We start from the raw sequence: 21725 nt of genomic DNA on the forward strand, positions 1-21725 counted from the left end.
TCAGAAATAGTAAACTTCAGAGAAACAAACAAGATGGGTAAGATAAAACAAGTAAGTCATTACAGAGAGATTCCTATAATAAAAAAAATTCAAGGAAATTATTTTCAATTGACAAATTGATTGTTTTAGTAATTGTAGATAAGAGGTAAATTGAAATTTTTAAACATGTTCAGAATGATTTTAATCCTTTAGTTTTCTCACTTCTGAGCTAGATCTATTCTAGATCTAGAATACTTACAATATACAGATAAGAACAGATTTCTATAAAATATGATAGCATCTAGAAAAACAAAATAAAATTCTGAGAAAACATTCAGAACAATTCTGAAAAATTTAGAACAAAATTCTGAGAAAAGAAAATTCTAATCAGCTGGAAATTTGTCTATGAAAACTGAAACTGCTTAGGAAAAAATCAAAACTAAGACCATAGGTAATATCTTTTAGACAGTACTTATACATGTAAAAGTCTTGTTTTCTTTTACACCTTAATGTGACAAACACTGAATTATAGTAAATTCATATGGTTCTTCTTTGTTGTTCAAAATATAGTTGTCATTTACATCAATGAATCATTAATCAGACAGGGATGATTTAGGAGTTAATGTACATGATATAAGTAACTATCTCTTTGTGGGTATTTTAATGATCATAATGAATATACAGCCTGCAAAAATCTGATCTGTTAAGGCAACTGATTTAAGGCCACGTGGCTTACCAGAGGAATCTCCCTCAGGTTATCCAACTGTTAATCTCCTAAGATCTATCAAAATTCAATTCAAACATCACCACATTTGTTCTAAAGTGAATAAGATCATGAATTATGATATTATATTTATGTAATAGTGAATAGTACCTCTAAGTTTAAGTTTTTCACCTATAAATAGGTATTAATAAAACATACTTTATGAAAGTTGTTCTGAAGATAAAATCCAAAAATGAATGTAAAACAAAAAAACACTTCCACATAATAGACCCTAAAACATCATCCCTTCACCCCCAACTGACGCCTTCCCTGTCCCCAGCTGACTTGCTTTGGTCATCCTCTTATTTGCTTGACACCTGAACATACTGTTATTGGAGAACACTGAAATTGCCCAAATCTGTTTCACCCAATATTCTGTAAACTCTTCAGGAGCTTCATGTATTCTCTGTGTATGGCAGTGTTGGGTATGTTGTACAAACTTAATTATCTGTTAGAGGAAAAAAATCGCTTAAATTGCCTTGGTAGAAGCATCATGGTTATGCTGCGATGTCAGTCATGGCTGATGAAGTAAGGTTACTTAATACTTTAAGATACTGAAAAGAAAAATCATTTGTGAACTTGATTGACAAAAGTCCCATTCATTGCAGGATAACTGAGACCATTTTAGGATGAAATGAATCCTTTTTTTTTAATAAATCTGAAAGAGATTGCTCAATATAGCACTTACTTGCTCTTGATGTTGACTGAGTGGTCTAGAGTGGACCAACCTTTCTGGCAGTTTTCGATCCAGACCGTGTCCATTTTCCAAACGAGACTCCCTGGGTTTGTCAAACCAATCTGTTTCTTCACGACGCAGGTGATAGGCTTTGGAGACCAAGGAAACATCAAACATTGCAACTCTAACTAATACAGATGACAGAGGGCAGCAGATGTTCTGAAGTACCAACATGCTCCAGGCTCATTAATCATTCATGCATTTCAAGCACAATTGCCAACAGGATCAGAAAAATCATTTCCAATATTATGTTAAAAATTTTGTACCATGGAATAACCTAGAAAAAATGATGTGCCACCTGTGAAACTTTTCAAAGCAAAATAAAACAAAATTTAAATTTAGATTAGGTGAAAGAAGAAATTTAGACAGTGATTGAATAAATAAATGAACAATGAATATTTCTCAAAGGTCATTCTATTCAACCTCAGTCCATCAGTTCCACCTCCTCACCTCTCCCCACTACCCATCACCAAAATCCAAGGAAAATATATTCCTTGAATACAGAAGATTCTGTTATTTTCCCACTCTCATATCAACCCAGTACCACTATGGCTTTGGACATCAAGTGAGCATTTTTTGAAAACATGACATTTCTATGACATCCATAAATAAACAAAAGCATTTATTTTTAGGAGAATCCCAGGTATCACTGCTGGGAACATGTGTGCCATAATCACCTGGTAGCCTAATACTAAATATATATCTATTAGAATTTTTCATTAAAAATTAAACAATTATTTTCTGTGGGATCACAGATTTAGGAATTAAAGAGTTGGTTGACTGCTTTTTGTACTTAAAATCTGCCAAAACTTGACATCTTAAAATACTTTTTTGAAAATACAACCATATTTGAGTATATAAATATTATTTAAAAATCTTCATCCCATTCAGTTCTTAGTACTTCCAAGGTCTTTTTCTTATTTAGTGCCCCCAAATCACTGTTTACCTAATATACAGAATTTGACTTTATATAATTTTATTCTTTGTAAAAGGATCCCTAATTAATAGTCTCTGGAAATACATTCTTGCTTCCTAAATGGCAGATGGAGTACCCCTTCTCAGGTGCTCATCCTGAAAGATCTGTTGATGATGCTATCAACCTATGCCTTCTTGAAACTCTAGCTTCTACAATACCGTACTATTGAGTGTTCCTCCCTATCTCATTACAGTTCTCTTTCTGTCTACATCACTGACTCTCTTCTACTACTTTCTCCCAAGACTTTTTCCCAGGCAATTTCCATTAGTTCTTTACTGGAAGGGCTGGCAAACCCATAGCATATACAGCATTACTCACCTCTACACCTCCCGCGATCTTGGTCAACGCCACTGATTAACCACAGCACTTTCCCCGAATAAACACATAATGATAGATGATGTCTCATAATTTAGTCAGTCTTAGATTTGAGGAAATACGATACATACCTGATTTGTGGTTGCATATGTACTTATCTGATCTCCCCTATTAGACTCTAAGCTGCTTGAGGGTAAGGCTCATGTCTTCTTTTGTTGTTGTTTTTTTTTTTTCTCCCTCAATACTAAAAACAATGCCTTGCAAATGCCATAATATTCATTAAATATTCAGGAAATGAATGAAACATAGGAAAATTAGCATCAACTAAAGAAAGCTAAATATCCTAATTATGATAAGCACATGTTAAAATAAATATTTGTCCCTTGAATCTCATTAATAGTTACACAATCTTTTCTCACAATCTACTCAATATTTATTATGGTTTTTCATAGTTTTAATTTGACACCAAGTGACTAAATTTATGAAAGAAATATTTAATATAAACTTGATAAGTAAATAGAAAATCCATTATTTAATCATCAGTCTCTAAAACTTATTAGATTATCAACAAACACACTAACATCATTTTATATTAATTTTTGTATATCTTTATTACATATTTCTCATAAAAAATAGTCTATACTGATTTTAATAAATGACTATCTTGGATAATGCACTACATGATTTCACTTGAATATACAACTTTGCTTAATGCATTTAAAATAACAATCCTTTAAAATGTTTCCTTGGTTGTGTCTATACAGATGAGGCAGAATCTCAACCTGATATAAATTTTGTCAATTTATTTCCGATTCTGATGACATACTTTGATTGTCTGTTATGTCTTATAATGACTCTATACGTAACCAAGTTAGGATGGCTAGCATGCTTTGCATAGGAATTTGTAGATCAACGAAGAAAAACCAGATTAAATAAATCTGCTCTTATGTTGGATTCTGTCTTCATCATTTACAGCAAGTCGGACATAAACGCTAATTATTTATAACTGCAATTGTCTGATATGCTATGGTAGATCCGAACTTTAAAAACTAAATTTTATAATAATATTTTCCAAATTAAATAATTTTGCTGGAGATTAACATCCCCTCGTTTTAAGCCATTGATATTTTCTTTTCTTAAATGTAAAATGCAGGAAAGCTATTTTGGGGTCTATCATTATTCACATTATTGACTGTAACAATAGTTATACGAACAGCTTACTTCTATTCCGTATGAAATTATCATTGGAATTTTTTTTAAAAGACTGTATATACCGATGCTTTTTTTTTTTTTTTTAACATGGAGTATATTTTGAAAGAATGTTTTCAACAAAATATTTGCGGTTGTAGAAATACAACTTGACTGTTTCTAGTTTAGTTTTTCTCTTAACCAGGAATGGATATTAAGGTGTAGACTTCAAGCTGGTGGTCATAAATAGTAAGCAACATAAATTATGCCTACCTAGATTATACCTCAAATGAGATATTTCAAAATTAATTGGAGTTATATAGAATACATCTGAAAAACATCCTGTTGTCTATAACCTAGAGTTTGAGTTCAGAGAAAGCACAAAAATTTGAAATCAGTTAAATTTGCTTTGTTTACATGATACTAAACAGCCTGTTGGAATGTTATACTTTTCAAAGTTGTTTTAGTATCATTCAAACACTTTCTACTTTTTTTCTTAATTACCCAAGGAATCCAAGATTTCAAAAGAAAAGCAGACCACTGTTCACCAGAAGAAAAGAGATATGCTTATGAGATACAAACACAAAGAAAATAGATAACATTTTAAAACATACATCTTTTAAAGATAATCACTACAATTCACACACATAATATCACATATGTAATTCAGTTTGTTATAGTTTTTCTTTGTATAATTCTATATCAACATGATTTTTATGACTAAATTTCTTGTCTGCTTAATTTAAAAATACATTTTAACTCAATTTGATTTTGTGTAAATTTCATTTTAATTGTTTACTTCTCTGGTGTCATCGTTACATATTTCATAAGTTTGTATGCTGCATGATGTCTCATCCAAATTAGTTTAAATAATTTTCTGGAGATTAACATGCTTTTTTTTAAGCTGATGATATTTCCTAATACTTACCAAATTGTATTTGATAAGTATTTTTTGATGTGTCTTGATATTTTATCAAAACAAGTTTTCATAGTCTTTGATGACTATGAGTACACATCATCCAAACATATAAATGAGAAATAAAAATTTGGTTATTTTTACATGGTTGTACGTAAATGACTGCCGTATTTTGGAATATCTAGAAACATCTGTATGTCTGGAACCATGTTGGCAAAACATCTGTGATGAATAAATCAATTTGTCAAATTCTCTCCAGGTATATGTTCATCATGCACACACAGATTTTAGGTGTTTAGTTATGTGATTGACCTGTTAGTTTTTCTTTTACTTTGCTATTTTACAGATACAATTATTGAAGAGCCTTTTTATTCTTCTGCAGCAGTCATTTTATATATATATTTATATACATATATAATGTGTGTAAAATGTGGATTGTGAAAAAAGAAAAAAAATGTTTCTGCATTATATAACTTACTTAACTATGTAGATTGATTCAAACAATCGGCTAAATAAAAAAAACCACACAGAGTGTTTTATTTAATTGGCTGGTTATCAATAAAAAATGGTCAATCCAATAGCCTGTAGAGAATAAAACAAATCAGGAAGGAACTAGTCCTTTGGAATTTCACTAGAAAAAGCAGTCTCTCCTTCAGATCCAGTGATTACCTTAGTCCTGATCAAACCTACATTTGAACTTCTAAAATCATATTGGTGTCTAGATACAGAAAAAAGAAAATCCTTTTCATGAAAACATATTTTCCTGTAAGTCCTCAGGGAAAATGTTAGATTTAAAATAAGAGATGTTCATATTAACTTAGTGCTTTGTAATCTCTAAAGCCATGAAGTAATACATTTTTATTTGATGAGAAATATTTTATTTTTAGGACTCAAACCACACCTACATTCAAATGTATACCACAGAGGGGGAAAAAAAAAAAGAACCAAGTGTCATGAGTCCTCTTGGCATGGGCAAGACTTCACATCTCTGTACCTGTCCAACCTTGTCTTCAAATTTAGACTTGGTCTAGGTCATTTTCTAAAATCCTTATGGTTCTATATGACTAAACAAAGAAAATTACCATAAACCAGTTTTTAGTTAAGTATGTACTTGCCATAAATCTCTTGTTCAGTATGAAAAACTAGTAATGACAATTTAGGGCAAAAAAAATGGAATAATGCAAAAAGCAAAGCCATGGAAAAGACTAACTGAACACACAAGGAAGGCTTCAACTCAAATAGCTAAATTCACAAAAGCAGTGTACAAATTTCCAATTTTAAAATCTAAACAATGCTTCATACATATTGACAAGCATGTGGATAATACTGTTATTTACTGTCAAAACCATATTTAGTACTAAGCTTTCTAGTATGTAATGCAAAAGGTACAAACTTGTCAATTATGACATTCATAGTGAGAGAGATTAAAATACAAACCTTTTATTTAATTAGAATCATAAAACTCTACATTATGTTAACATTAGGGACTTATTTGAAAGTTCTCAAAAAGAGAACATTCTCTGAATTAACGAACACTGATCTCACAAAATGACATAAATAATTTTCTATTACAGAGTCTAGCAGAATAGTACTTAATGGCTCAAAACCTTAATCATTTCACAAACTGAAAGAAACTAATAACTTTAAAAATGCCTTTTAAAAAAATAAAAGAAACATACAATGAAAATATTTCCATCTATAGATTTAAAGGATGACCATATTTTATTGACACAATTATTTGGTAATGGTTTTGGAAAAGTGGACACCAAACAAATCAAGCAAACAACCAAGAAACAACAGTAAAAGAATAAACTAAAAAGAAATAAAGAAGAGCATGCTACAAAATCTATACACAAGATAAAATTTCCATTTACAAGAAATAAAATTGAAGTAAACATGCAAAAGACGCACCAAGAAAAGTAGAATACGTCCTTGGAGAAGGAAAATTAAACATGCAGAAACACAAGAGTTTGAGTTTTGAGAGTAACAAGGTAGTTTGAGGCCCAATTTACCTTCACTGTCTGACATGGCATGTTGGAAGTCATCCATGATGAAGGCTATGTCACGATCGTAGCCTCGAGTCCGTGATTCTTCTCTCATGTGTTGTTGAACTTCAGGCAACGAGTGACTTGATCCAAACTGATCCCTGGTGTCTGCAGAAATTGGTGGCAGGGGTCCAGCTGCAGCCCTGGCCATTCCCATTGGCTGGCCAACAGGACTGAGTGGACTTTCCTCTTCAGAATTCTGGGCCACAATTGGTATTCTTCCTCTACTCTGGCTAATCGGCAAACTGGTAGGCTTAGTTCTGCCAGAGGGTGATGCATGACTAAAGGAAACATCTAGAGCTTCCGCTTCTTGAGCTTTCAGTCTTAGAGAAGAGCTGGAAGAATCTCTTTTAATTGATAAATCAAGCCCGTAGACAGAGGAAGGTCTGGAAGAAGGTCTGGACCTGCTGCCACTGCTGTATGGCTTATCTGCTTCATCCTGCAGAGCTGACCGTATGGTATTTCCTAATGTGCCCAGCCCTGTGCCAAGAGATGATCCCAAAAATTTGTGTTGGTCTGTAATATTTTTTCTGAGGCCAAAAGTGATATCATCTTGAAGAAGCCTTGCCCTGGAAGAAATGCCACCAATAGATGAACTGCTAGAAGTCATATAGCTCGAATAATCAGGTTCAAGGTCTCTACTTTCTTGAATAGGTGAAAACTTGGACATTTTAGGGTCAATTAGTGATTTCTTATGCTTTGACTGCTTTTGATAAAGTATGGCTGCTGGTAGTTGTTTTGCTGCTTGTTTTTCAAGTGTGAGTCTACTAATGCTATACTTTTCAGATTTTGGAAAATGTCTATAGCTAGTATCGGCATGGTAATAATGGGAAAGACCAGCGAGGTGATCTAAGCTCTCTGCCCCTCTACGGAATTCTTGTTTAATCTGATGTTTCAAAAGCTTTAACTCATAAGGATCCTCCATTGGGTCTTCCTCTGCTTTCACATAACTATGCAATCTGGAAGAAGTCTGCAGAGGTGCTAGGAAATCTGTCACTTCTTGAGACCTACGTGTCTCAGTGGTTCGAAGGAGACGGTCTGTTTTTGACAGATCTTTTTCATGAAGGCTAAACGCAGTGCTTAAAGCGGCTGTTCCTTTGGTAATCTCTCCAATGTCATCAATTAAGACATAATTTCGTGGAGTATGATGGTCAATATCTGCATAGAAAGAATCTGCAGATATGCTTGATATTGGGCTGCTTGCCATGCTACTTCTTTCCTCCAATCCTATTCTCAAGTCTAAGCTGTTGTACTTACTGCCGAGGTGGGAAACAGCATACGTATTATCAGTAGAAACAGGTGCTATCATCAGGGGTTGGTTGCGAATCACCTCATAGTTTGAAGTTATCTTGGGCTCCAAATATAACGCAGTTTGCCGGGGCTTTTGTTGTATCACCATCATCTGTGATGGTAACTGATAAGCAGGTTGTGGTGTTGGTGTAGGTTGAGCTTGAGGTGTGAAGGACATCGTTGCCACAGCTTGGAAGGCTGGCTGAGTCTGATAAGGTGAAACTTCCTGATGGTACAGAGTCTGTTGCTCAAAGTGGGATTGTTGGGTGTATGGGGTGGGTGCTTGGGTAGGAAGAGCAGGGGAAGAGTATTGGTATTGGGTATAAGGACTTGTAGGAGGAACTAGCTGAGATTCTGTTTGGGTTTGTGGTGGTATAAACTGGCTGAACTCAGTTTGGGGAGCAGTTCTCGGTCGCTCTATGCCATGCTGACTTTCGATTCGGGTTGGTCTGGTGCTGCTGACCTCACTGTCAGACATGTAGTCACGATCCTCAGCTACTCCCTGGAGGTAGGCTCTCTCTCTCTTTTCTCTCTCCTTTAACAATGCCTCTTTTCTCCTGTTAATCCCCATTTCCAGGTACCGTAACTTGGCATCAATCTCCTTCTCTTCCTCATCAAGTTCTGCTTGTTTCTTTCTAAGCTTTGCAGATTCCCTCTCCACAAGATCGAGCTCTCTGTCTATATCCTGGAGAATCTTGGCTCGTGCCATCGTGTTGGTTCTGCAGATCCTTCTCCTGGAAACTGTGCCCACTGTGCTGTATGTTGACTGAGTTCCTGTGGAGGTCTCCTCGGGAGGTGGGTTTGGCAGAGTTCTCTTCACTTTTTTCTGAGTGCCAGAAGGTGTCGTGGTTTGAGAACCTTTTGTCTGTAATTAAGTAAACAAAATACAGTACTTTATCATCAAGGAAAAAAAGTAAAAGGTCAAAAAAACCATAATTTACATTTAAATAAAAGTGAGTTCATATATGTTTTAGCTATGAGCACATAATAAAATTAAAATTCTACACATAATTTCAAGTATTAGTCACAAATGCAGTTAACTGAAAAATAATTTTCCTCTTCTTGGTAAATTGATTATTTATTATTACAACTTTGTAACATTAGAATTGAGTTCTGAAATCAAGCACAGAGTACATTGCTAGGCAGGATTATATTTTAGTTAGACTCTTAGGAGAACTCTTAAAAACTCGTTTTCCACCCTATTTAATATACATAATATTACTTACTGAAGGTATGCCCAGAGTATTTGTGTTAACTATCTAAAGTTTAAGTTATATTTGTTGAAGATGCTCATTGTCCTGTTCAATTGTTTGCTTCTATCTTCCCATTCCCACTTTCACCCCCTGAAGTGACTGTCATTCCTATTCCAATCATGAAATGTTTTGAAATGAAATCCTCTCATTCGCTACTGCCTTTTTTCCCCCAAGAGTTATCTGAACCAATTTCCTATTTTATCTTTCAATATTTTTCTGACTATTTGAGTTTTCTATTTTCTTTCAATGCTATTATTCTTTAGTAATTTCAGCTTCTTCTTAATGCTTTTGTAACTTCTACATGAAGCAAAAGGAAGTGACTATAAACAATTCAAAAACTCATTAAAATCTTAAAATCAGATAAAGTTTATCAGTGAGTTGTCAGATATTTTCAATTTTATTTGGTTAATTTGTCATAAACTTGCATTCTAAGAATCACTGGTCTTGAGAATCATACAATTTTAGAATATCAGAAGACATGAGAGATCATTTTGACTACAATTAAAGTAAGCTGATATACTCAGTTACCCAACCATGTAGCAGCATATTCACAACCAGATCTCAGGCCTTCTGCCTTCTAGTTGCATATCCTTTACTTTTTTTCTTCTTACTAATAATACAAAGACCTTAAGTCTTCCCTTTTTCCCAATCACCAAAAATCGAGGACCCCAAAATAACAAAAAGTATATGGGAATTATGTCTAATTAATTATATCATATTTGTCCAAGACCTTGTACTTTTATTGCCTTTTTACTACTCCCAAATTTGTTACCTCGGTGTTTTTTATCTGTTTTCTGTTATTTTTCTGCTCCATTTATTGACCTAATTGTTTAATGGAAATTATAATCAGAAGCAATATCCTAAAGATCAATTGAGGTTTATGTGTATTTCTGAAATTTTAAATATCTGAATGCAAATTCACAATGAATAAATGTTGTGAGTTTGTAAAATATGGCTAAGTGATTTTGAAATCGTAGCTTATTCATCCTCACAGAGAAATCTCAAGGAATATGGGGAATTGGAACTACAAAGGCAGCTGTTTGGCATGTTATTTATTCTCTCTCACCCTCAATTATTTTCATTGTATTTAATACTCACAATCAAGTCATAGGGTTGTTATGAAGAGCAAATGAGACCTCTGTGTAAAATATTTAGTACACATTGTAGGCAGCCATTAAGTATTATTTCCTTGTAAAATCCCCTTATTTCTACAGAAAACTGTGGAATTTGGTAAATTCATATTCCAAATATTTTAAAAAACTGTTTTTTTGAATAAATGGATGTACATGTTATGCTTTTTAATATCAACTGACCATAATAAAATAGTAATAAAATTAAAATTGAAATTTTACAACTACTTAATAATTTTCCAAAATACTGACATATATGTCTTCTATTTTTAAAAAGTTTTTCACAATAATCTTTTCAGTTCTCTGAATATAATGGAGCTCAACAGGAGGCTGAAATTAATGACTGTTTCTTTTCCTAGACTAGCATTTGGTAGATTTGGTATATGCATTAAGAGTTTTCAAATTTAAGATGTTCATGTGTACCACATGATTGTGGTTGTGAAATCGTTTGAGAAAGAGTGTTTAAGTGCATTACTCTGAAAATGTAATGGCATTGCATAATATGAAGACATTTGAAAAGTCTTACTTTGAAAGTAAGAATTCTCCTCCCTACCAAAGGAGGTCAAAAATGCGCACGAATTAATGTAACACTAAAAGCTGATGCAGAGAGAAAGCACACAGAACAGAGAAGGTAACAGTGGAATGGAGTAAATAGAGAGAATGAAAGAAATTTCTGGGGTGGACACACACATTTTGAAAATTAATTAAAAAAAAAACTGAAGGCATCCATTAAATGGGTGCATATATTTGTTGAATGAAAGAATGAAGAAATGAAAGGGTAAAATAAGAACTTGTGATTTTTTGGTGTGTTACTATTTTTAAAAATTCTGAATCAAGAAGTGGATTTCCGAGAATTCACTGTGTGGAATGAGAGGAAAGATACGAAAACACAAGAAAGATAAAACTATGAGGAACTGTAAAAAAGACTATAGTATTAAGAGTAATGGTTATAATGAACTGGAAATTGACAGTAGTTCTTACTGTTTATTGCTCATACATTTATGCAATTTCTCTTAACTTTATGTTTAACAGTTTATAGCTCTCACTTGAGGGAGTGTGCTTAGTCATGCTCATTTTTTTGCAGTTTTATAAAATCCTAGGTTAAAGAAACATTCCAGGTATTAGGGATTTCTAATTATCTTTCAGGGTTGCAAATATTTAATGATCCATGACTTATGTTTATTAATATTTTGTGTGCCACGGATGTGAGTCATGGAAACAAGTGACAAAGTTGGTTGGTAGAAGCTAGATACTTACTGAGTTAGTCTAGCTAACTACTCAGTCTCCACAAATCGAAATAGCTTTGCTGTTCCTTCTTGATAACAAAGTTGGAGACTCATCAAGGTCTCAACCATATTCTTCCCAAATGACAGGAAGTGTAACACTGATTGAAAGCTTAGTGTCTCAGGGCAGACTTAGAGTTTCAGTCCTGGCTCTGCCTTTACCAGCTGTGAGACCTTTAGCAAGTTGCTTAAACTCCCTGGGCCTCAGTTGTCCTATATGTAGAGGAGGTCAATATTTATTGTTACATTATTGGTTTGGCTAAGGAGTAAATCAGTTAAAACAAGAATCTAGATTAGTTATAATCCAGAGGACAGACAGATATATAGTAGAGAATTTAAAGTGATGAATTGCCAATTTATAATTTAAAAAGAACAGCCTTTTGAGACAATAAATAACTTCTAAACTGACTATTTAACTCTAATCTAAACAATATAATGTAAAATAAGAGTAGAGAACCCCAAAACAGAGAATCGAAACAAAACAATATAATTGCTTAGAAAAGATCAAGAGATGTATAAAAGAAAGTTTATCACGATTAAAGGTGATGCAGTTGGAGGCCATGATTAGAGACAACAACAACAATCTAGAAAAATCTTGGTGTTTAATAGGATTTTCTTTCCTTAATGACTAGCTTGGTAAAAGTTTTCAGACAGATCTGGTGCTCTTAATCTGAAAAATAATTGTACTAAGTAACTGTAAAATAATTTAAAATAGCTGTGCAAATAACAGACCAAGGGAAAAGAACAGAAAGTCCTAAGAATAGAATGGAGGTTGAGGAAGACTGGAAGAATATCTAATTTCAATTGCAATACCTAGGAGGTAACCGTGTTAAGAAGCAAACAAGTTCCAGCATAAGTTTTGCTGTCCAAAGTTATTTTAAACAACATTCTCCTTGGGGAAATCCACTTATACCACGCATCTTATATGGTAAAGGAAATAAATTTTTCCTTGTTCTGAGGTGTCAGGGTTATTAATAAAAATAACAATAGCTAAGGTATATGGATACACTATCCTGAGGACTTTAAATATACATATGTGCATTATCCCACTGTTAAAATAATCTAAGCTCAATCTAAGAATGAGAAAAGTTGAACAAGCAAAAATAGATGCTAGACCAAAATTATTCATCCATTGCTATATATAATAAATATGGCAAAATTCAATTTATTTATTCATTCCAGGAGTTTGCTTAGTATAATTCTAAAATGCATTTTTCTAGATAATAAAGGCACAGAGCTAAGAGGTAAGAGATAGAATGAACACAAACCTTATTCTCAAAAAACTCATGAATCAGGAATATTTTTTAGGATGTTGTATGAAGAAACTACCTCAGCCTTTTGCTAAATAGCTCTTGTGTCAATATCAGAGATACTCTTCTAAATCACTGTATCACTAGAGAGACTTTGGAATGTATTTTTCATTTTATAAATACAGAAAGCTATACCTGCTACTGGAAATCAATGTTCGTCATGATAATATCTTCAATTTTTAAGTTTGTTCTTTCAGTTAAGCAGGAATGATTTTTATGAAGTCCCTGTACTTTTAGATAATGAGAAATGTAGATTCACTTCCAAACAGTATAATTCCACATAGATTTATAGATAAATAAGATACTTTGATACAGATAAATATCACACAATTTTCTAGAGAAAACATAACCTCTTAAAGATCATCTATATAAAAAGTCAGAAGGTGAATTAGAGGAGTATATAAAGAGTGTATTGGGACCCAGAATAAGAAGGATTTACTTTCACCTTGGGCAAGGAAAGATGGATTAAGACATAGCAGAAAGCCTGGGTATTGAAGAAGGGACTGGACTTAAACAGGAGAATACTTTCTATGTGGAGGGAATAGTATAAAATGTAAATTTCATAGAAACACCCAGGATTATCTGGTTTAACTTCAGCCTGATGATGCATTAATACCTGTGAGATGGAAACACATACAGAGAGGGGTTCTATGCAAACAGGAAGAGGAAAAATAGAGAAGCAAATAATAAAATTTAAATGTAAAATATATTACATATATATAATTTATATGTAAAATATATACTATATATGTTATATATAATTACATATGTATTATATATATAATATATAAAGCCCTTGAAATCTGTATCTATATTAAAATCTCCACTCATTCATTTTCCTTTTCTTTCTTTCTTTCTTTCTTTTTTTTACAGATGGAAAAGGCAACCCAGGTTGTTACATAGTGGTCAAATTAACTCCAATACCATGCGAAGTACCAGGACAAACCATCAAACTGTAAATGTGCAATCATTGGCAATGACTTGCAATGCAGTGCACCGGGTAGCAAGCACTGTGGCTTCGTCAAAGAGAAAATTGTGACAGCCCAATTTAATTTCCTTCAATGATAATGTGGCAGTCCACATAGATAACATAGAAACAGAAAATACAATCTCGCAGGGCTTCAGCAAAACATTTTACATTGTCCCTTGACACAGTCGCCAACAAAGTTTTGGACTTAAGAATGGAAAGTGTTCATATAATTTGCCAGGGATCTGCATGCAGACTATGACTATTCATGGTCCAGCATCAATGTAAGTAACTAATTAATGTTTCTTAACCTCGGCACTATTGACATTTTTTCCAGATGATTCTATGTCGGGGTTGGGATGGCTGTTTTGTGCATTGTAGGATGTTTAGTGGAAACTCTGGCCTCTACCCACCAGATACCATCAGCATATCCTACCCCAGTCCTGTCAATCAAAAATGCCACTATGCACTGTCAAATATCTCTAGGGGTAAAGGGAGGCAAAACAGTCACTGGTTGAAAACAACTGATGTCGGAGGATATACAAGATGATGTCTTCAGAAAGAGATCACTGATCTACTGTCATTTAGCTTACGTACTGATGAGGACTGCTAGTATTTGTATGTCACAGTGCCTTAGTCTGAATGGACAAGACAGGGACATCGATGATGTCTTGAAAAAGAGAGCTCTTGGGATAAAGGGTAAAAGAAAAAGAGATATTACAGGCTATGGTAACAATCTGAGCAAATTAATAAAATGTATTAGATTATTTTGCCTTGTTATAAATTTGTTTTATGATCCTAAAATTAATCCCTGTATTTGATAGGATAATTCTCACCTTTTGGATTAACATGAACTAATATGCAGAAGATATTCAACCAAGTTTTAAAAAACAGTTTTATTAGAGAACAGGAAGAAAAAAATAGATGCCTAAAACTATAAGAATGTCTCTTCAGTGCAGAAGATTAATCTTTCTAGCTTAACCTCATAAAAATCTTGGGAAATTTTCCACAGCTGCAATAACTAAGGAAAAATCAGAGGATAATGAATTGCCAGTCTGATTGAAAAATTATGTAAATGCTAGATCTTTGTTAAAAGTTGCTTTTTACTCTGAGTTCAAAAGAAGGATCAGTGGTGTAATTAAAAAGGGATTACAAACTTAGGAGGAAATACAGGTATTTAGTTTGAGAAATTAATTACCAGAATCACTAAGGGAGATCGATTGGATAGCTAACCTCAATTTTAAAATCGAGAAATCCTTGCCATCTTAAAAATAACTTAAGAAAAAAGAATTGAAACAGTAACCATAAAAACCAAAAACACCTATCTGATAGCTCAGTGAAAAAATCTGAGAACATGCTTATTGTTTATTGTACTGACTACTGAGATTACGAGTAAGACATGGTCCCTGCCCTTCAATTGTGCAGTATGAATACAGAACTGGAGGACAGAAAATGCTCTCAGAGTCATCTGTCTCACCTTATTGGGAGTTCTCCTCATTCAGGGCCTGCATTTACTTTGAATATGAGAGTAAGTCTTTGTCTTGGTAAGAAGAATACTACTCATACATACTACGTGCTCTCTGATATTTTTACTTCTGCTCTGTACCTGGTCATTCCTTCTTCTTAGGGTATAAACATTATCTGTCTATAAAGATCTTTGCCTCTTAGTATTAGGCAGGTAGATGAAATGTCTAGGATATTTTCTCCTTCAAACAAGACAGCTCTTTAAAATATATGAACACTGGTTAGCATACTCCTTTAACTTTGGAAAGTTAGGATGGAGGATGAAGATGAAGTTGTAAGATAAACACAAGGCTGCAAGCTGGAAAATATGACTACACATCCTTCCTTGAAAAAGGCCTAGAAGCAGTTTCACTCTCTGAAATGTCAATGAAAGCATTAATTCACCTTCGAGGGGTCTCCTTACCCCAATATCTACAGTTTCCAGTTTTGAGAAAATAGCATTTGAATATAAAAATATTCAGCATTCTATCCTATACATTGTATCATTAATAATGTGTTCCCAAAATAGACCCATTATTTACCACCATTCCACCCTTACCCCTACACACAGCTAAAACATTCCAAATGTTGAGTGCAAGGGCTCAGTAATTTCTATTGCTTTAAGATATACAAGAAAAATGAAAGACAACGGAGGAGTGACCTTTGAAAATGAAATTCTAAATGATACCACTCATGGAAAAATACTTTAAAAACTGATAAAACATCTAGAATCCACTAGGCATTGCAATAAGGCACAGTGCCTGGCACATACAAAATAAAGCCATCAAATTTCTTCAACTAGAGTCCTGTGGAACAATTTAATAACTATTTCCACGAATCAAACTCCAAATAAGCAGTATTAGCATTGCTATGAAAATATCACCGAATCATTGAAAAAATATAAACACCTTTATCAATAAACAGTCTTGAGTCTCTACAGCTACGGGAGAGAATTCACCATTTGTGAATGTACTTGAAATTGTTTTTTTAAAGTAGTTCTTTAATTGCTGTAATATTCTAGTAGCAAGAAAAAAGTGAGAAACTGAATCACAAGACGTTATTAGTCAGAAAATAAAAACAAAGTAATAGAACATATTTAAAAGTCACACACAAGTTATTTTTCAAAGTCTAGTAGCAGAGGCAAAAATGTTCTCCAATTGATATTGTGAAAGTGGCGCTCAATATTTCATCAGGCATCTTTAAGCTTTTCCTTAATGTGCCTCTTGTCCCAGTTTGTCTTGTTTTCTTGCTGAAAGTCATTGCTCTTGGGCTGGCAGCCAAGCAGAAAACTAGTTTACACCTCGCTGGACAGAAGCACCAGAGATGTCAGTCTGTGCAACACGTACTGCCTTCTAATTTTTGGAATGGTCCAAAGAGATTAATTTCTTCTCTCCTAAAATCTGTATAAGGTATTTTAGAAAGCCCTCTTAGAAGTTTTTAAGGTGATCATTTTTTATACATATGGATGTGTATTTCTCCCTCCTCCCTTCTACCTTCTATCCCTCCCATCCATCCATCTTTGTCATTTCTAGATTTTACATTTTCATTAGAAAAACACATTTCTGTGCAAGACTACAGATATATTTCTTCACTGGTGTGTTGCTTCATTCAAAATTACGTTTTCTTGATCATTTTCCTAAGAGAAAAGAAAATGCTTAAAGGTACGGATGACCTCCTTTTTCTTTTCCTTTTAATCTCCCAACATCCAGTTATTACTATGTTTAAAATCACTCTTTTTGTAGTTATTACTTCAAAAATTTATTGGGGCAGCAAAACATATTTTGCCTATATGCTCTTAGCTAAGCAGAACGAAGGTTTGATAACCAGTGAGTATAAAGAGAAACAAAGAAGTAATTTAAAAGCACTGACTAACCTACAGGCTATGAAAACATGATAGCCTAAGAATTAAAATCAGATCAGATCACTGGAAAATAAACACATATACCTCCTATTTTCTCATTTCTATACCATTGAACTTTTACATAGTGCTGCTGGACTAGGATATGGAATGCTATGAAGAACTATCTAACGTTGATTCCTTCTTCAAGGGCAAAACCATTTACAGTTCTAACATGCTACCACAAGATAACGACTACATCCCTTTACCAGAAAATGTGTTAATGGTTTATATGAGCAATCTGAAGTGGAAAAATAAAGTTAATAAAAATTTCCAAGAATTAACATGAAAACTTATCCTAAAACATAAATGTATATTAAAAAAGTAAGATACATCTCTTCCACCTGCTTTTTTTTTCAGCATGCTGAATATTATAGTATTGCCTGCCTGTGACTTACTTCATTTTGAGAACAAATTATTGATCCACAAAGAGGGATTGTACTGATTCCAACGCTTCCATAAAATATCTCCTCATTTGCATTTCTCATTGACAATCTCTCATCAAAACAAAAATAATTGTATTCAGAACAAAAATAATTGTATTTCAAATGCTGTAAAATGTAAATCTCTAATTATGCTACAGTTTTGTACATGGAGTGTTAGAATGATGATTGATTACTATGTGATATGTTTTCCAGTGCTTCAGATCATTAGCAATTTGAGGAATGATTCAATAACTACTTATCTAAAGCCATGAGAAACATCATGACCTTTTAATAGTGGCATAGTCTTTACTAAATTATCTTGAGATAATATTTTATGTTTAGACTCTTGAAATGCCTAACCACAAAATCACAGGAATCTCTATTATTGTTTTTTGTTCCTTTCTCACTGATTTATTATCCTCTGGCCTACAAAACCGTGGAACATGACATTAAAATACTTCCGAGCTGCTTTGACCTACATGTGTGCAGTAAATAAAAATAGTTCTTTTTCATAAACCTAAATCACATGAATAGCTTCCCCCAAGTTAAATTAAACAACAAAATTTCCTTGGCAAGTAGGACCATGGTCCTTCCTCCATATAAACTGGAGAACCATCTGGTTCTTTAGAAGACAGTGCTATTAAGAACTGATAAAGGATGGCAATTAAATTAAGTGGCAAGAAATATTTTTTTTGGTCTTCTAAGATGATAAAGCTCATGCATGGACTTATGTAAATATAACAATATTCTTTCTAAATGTTATTTTAAGAGGTTAAGTTTTCAATTCTTAATTCTATAAATTCAGTTACACGAGAACAGAGGTATACTTTGATGGGTGATTAGATGATTTTCCAAATGGATAATTAATGAAACCTGAGCTTATTGACTGCAGTGCATTTGAGTGAGCGTTTACAGGCATCAGCTCATGCCATAAATGGAAGAACTGGTTGAAAGCGCCGCAAAGAAGCTTTTTCTAAACACAATAACATTGTTTTATTAGAAACATTACTATCATTTTAATACCTATGACACACTGAAGAAATTCATGCACATTTATTAATGTCAAAAGGAGAAATGTCATGATGTCGGGTCTTTTCATGAAGTATCCTGAAACTCTCTACAATTAGTGCTAATTAGTACTTTAAACAGTGATTTCAGCTCGACCTTCTAAAAAGTAAATGACTAACCCATAAAAGTAGCCTCTATGCCCGGAGACTGAGCTCTGTGATTAGGGCTGAGTTTTATCAGAAAAAACACTGGAGACTTGTCTTGTCCCTGTCATGTTAAAATATACTACCCAACAGGTCATAAATTAAAATGTGGTCCAACTTATTAAGAGTGATTTACTTATGTAGTTAAAATGGTTTATCAGTGCGCCCAAACAATTTTCGTATATATCTTTTTCATTCACTTGAGGAAGGAGGAGGAGAGAGGATGGGTATAATCACTTTTAGCTTCAACTCTTCTAATGTTACTGTTTACTCCCTCATAGGGGTTATTTACTGTTCTTCACAAAGTTAAGCTTTTATTTGTCATCTTATAAAATTTTTTCAACCAAAAAAAGATAGAGATAGCAGTTCTATAATTTAGCTTAAAGATTTCTTACATTGTGTTCAACCATCGCTTTTCTCAACTGTTTTAATTTGAATCTCTAACAAACTGTTCTTAAGGAGAAAAAAAAATAGATAAAAATTCCCTTTGTTGTTTAAAGCTTTAGACTAAGTTACCTCAGTTTATTTAGCCAGTTCATTTAAGGCTCAATTTACCTCACTATACTTGTTCTGATGCTTTCCTAATTCAAACTCTACGCATAAGTCAAGATACAGAAGAGGACCAAAAAGAAAATCCTGTTAAGCTAAAGAAATCCATTTGCTACAAATGGAATTAATGTCGGGTGGGTATGGAGGTGCAAAGAACACTGACCTGGACTTCAGATTTCTCATCTTTAAAATATGGAATAAAATAAATATAAAACCTACAGAAAAGAAATGGTTTGGATCTCTATCAAGCAACTGAATTTGAAACTATTTTATTAGTTATATAAGGCTATAAAAGTATTAACTAGCTTATGTATAGATGTATATGTATAGGCATATATGTCTATTACAAACATGTATTTTTATGTTGAACATAGTGATAAGAAAAAGTAAAGCAACTATTGGAATACATTTTGATGCCACTATGTACATTATACCTCAAAACTTTTCCAAATTTTTATATCATAATCATTTTAGTTGCTTGTTATTTTATTTCAGTAATAGCACATGTGGCAGATTATAGAATTCTAAATAAGTAGTAATTCTAAAAAACATAAACAAATATACAAAAGTGCATGTCTGTTTCCTGGGAGGGGATGTATTTTCGAGAATATGTAGGTAGCTTTATGTAGAGTCAGTTTTAAACTGCAAAACTGTTCAAAACAGGTAGTGTACTGAATTAAGAATATTATGATAAAATACTTAGGAAGCTAATAACTGTTAAATGATGCTCAGTGTTTTCAAACTGGGTCAGTAATAATCAATGCTCTATTAATTCAGAACTCCCCTGTGTTAAACTAGTATTTCCTAATATTTAGCGTTACATTTTCAGCAAAGGTCTTTCACTGAACATTAGGAACATACGTCTGTTTCTTATAATTTTGTTTATTGGCATAGTTTGAAATGTAGATGTTAAGAAAAAATAACACAAATAATCTGATTTTTTTCCCCTTCAGTCTGAAAAGGTTTGTTTTGAAATTAATCCTTAGATACTGATTACAATGAAATAGCAAAGGTTAACTACTGAACACTAAATTGATGAGATCAATTTTAAAAATTTCTGGTTTTCACTGACATTTGTCTACATGTATACATTCATTTTGATTTTTATCAGACCCTAATAATAATTACCATAAATTATTATTTTACTGCCATTTATTTTGAAAAACACTTTAACATACTATTTCCTATTTTATAATATATAATAATATATAATAATAATATCCAAGATTTTAATCATAAAGAAGAAATATGATAAGAAAAGTGTACTAGCAATGAAGAGGGTGTAAAAGCTATAGGAAAAAATGAGGCCTCAGCAATTTAGAAAGCCAGTCTTTAATATATGAATACTTTTTCTCTCATATATGTAAATACTACCATTATAAAACAGCTTCTTTCATCAAAGTCAGTTTTAATGGACTGGTTTCTTATGTTGCTTTCCAAAGACAGTAATGAAAAACAACCCCTAAAAAATATTATTCTTCAAATCACACTTGGTTATCACGGTCATTATTTCTTAAATCTGTACATTCTGACAGAAATAAAATTGACAGAAATAAAATTTCTCAATTTAGGTTATGGAAATTACTCTCAGAAATAGACATTAAAGGGTTCTAAAAATCTTAAAAATAGCTATCAAAACAGCAATCAGTGAAGCAAAACACATTCTTGTAAAAATCAGCTCATGAATACCATCTGCTTTGCAATAGGATCCTGGCTTAAACTCTAGAACAAAAATATTTTAATAAGGAGTTTGTCTATTACTAAAAAAGCTCTAAAATTGTTCAACAAGTCTAAGGGCAGGAAAAACAGTTTTAACACTTGGCAGTTTATGTAATTTTAAGACCAGACAGAGGTGACAACATTTTAAACGTAGCTTATTTTAGTGCAAAAAGGTAGCATGTATCATTATTGATAAAACATGCTATTTCTTTTGATAGAAAAAAATCATTGCTTTTTTTTTTTAAAGACAGATAAATCTTGGAATGATAA

At 32.9% G+C, this 21725-nt stretch overlaps 1 protein-coding gene across 1 annotated transcript in view; it reads right to left on the reverse strand.

Annotated features, from left to right (window-relative positions):
• The window catches only part of LOC133096174 (protein piccolo), a 370525-nt gene that overhangs the window by 143613 nt on the left and 205187 nt on the right, over positions 1 to 21725 (reverse strand). The window contains exons 7-8 of the mRNA XM_061197659.1: positions 6886 to 9073; positions 1431 to 1567 (exon numbers count right to left, since the gene is read on the reverse strand). Coding sequence (XP_061053642.1) covers positions 1431 to 1567; positions 6886 to 9073 — 2325 coding nt within the window. The remainder of the gene's footprint in view (positions 1 to 1430; positions 1568 to 6885; positions 9074 to 21725) is intronic.

This window comes from Eubalaena glacialis, chromosome 8 (assembly GCF_028564815.1).
Source record: "Eubalaena glacialis isolate mEubGla1 chromosome 8, mEubGla1.1.hap2.+ XY, whole genome shotgun sequence".
Taxonomy (NCBI): Eukaryota; Metazoa; Chordata; class Mammalia; order Artiodactyla; family Balaenidae; genus Eubalaena; species Eubalaena glacialis.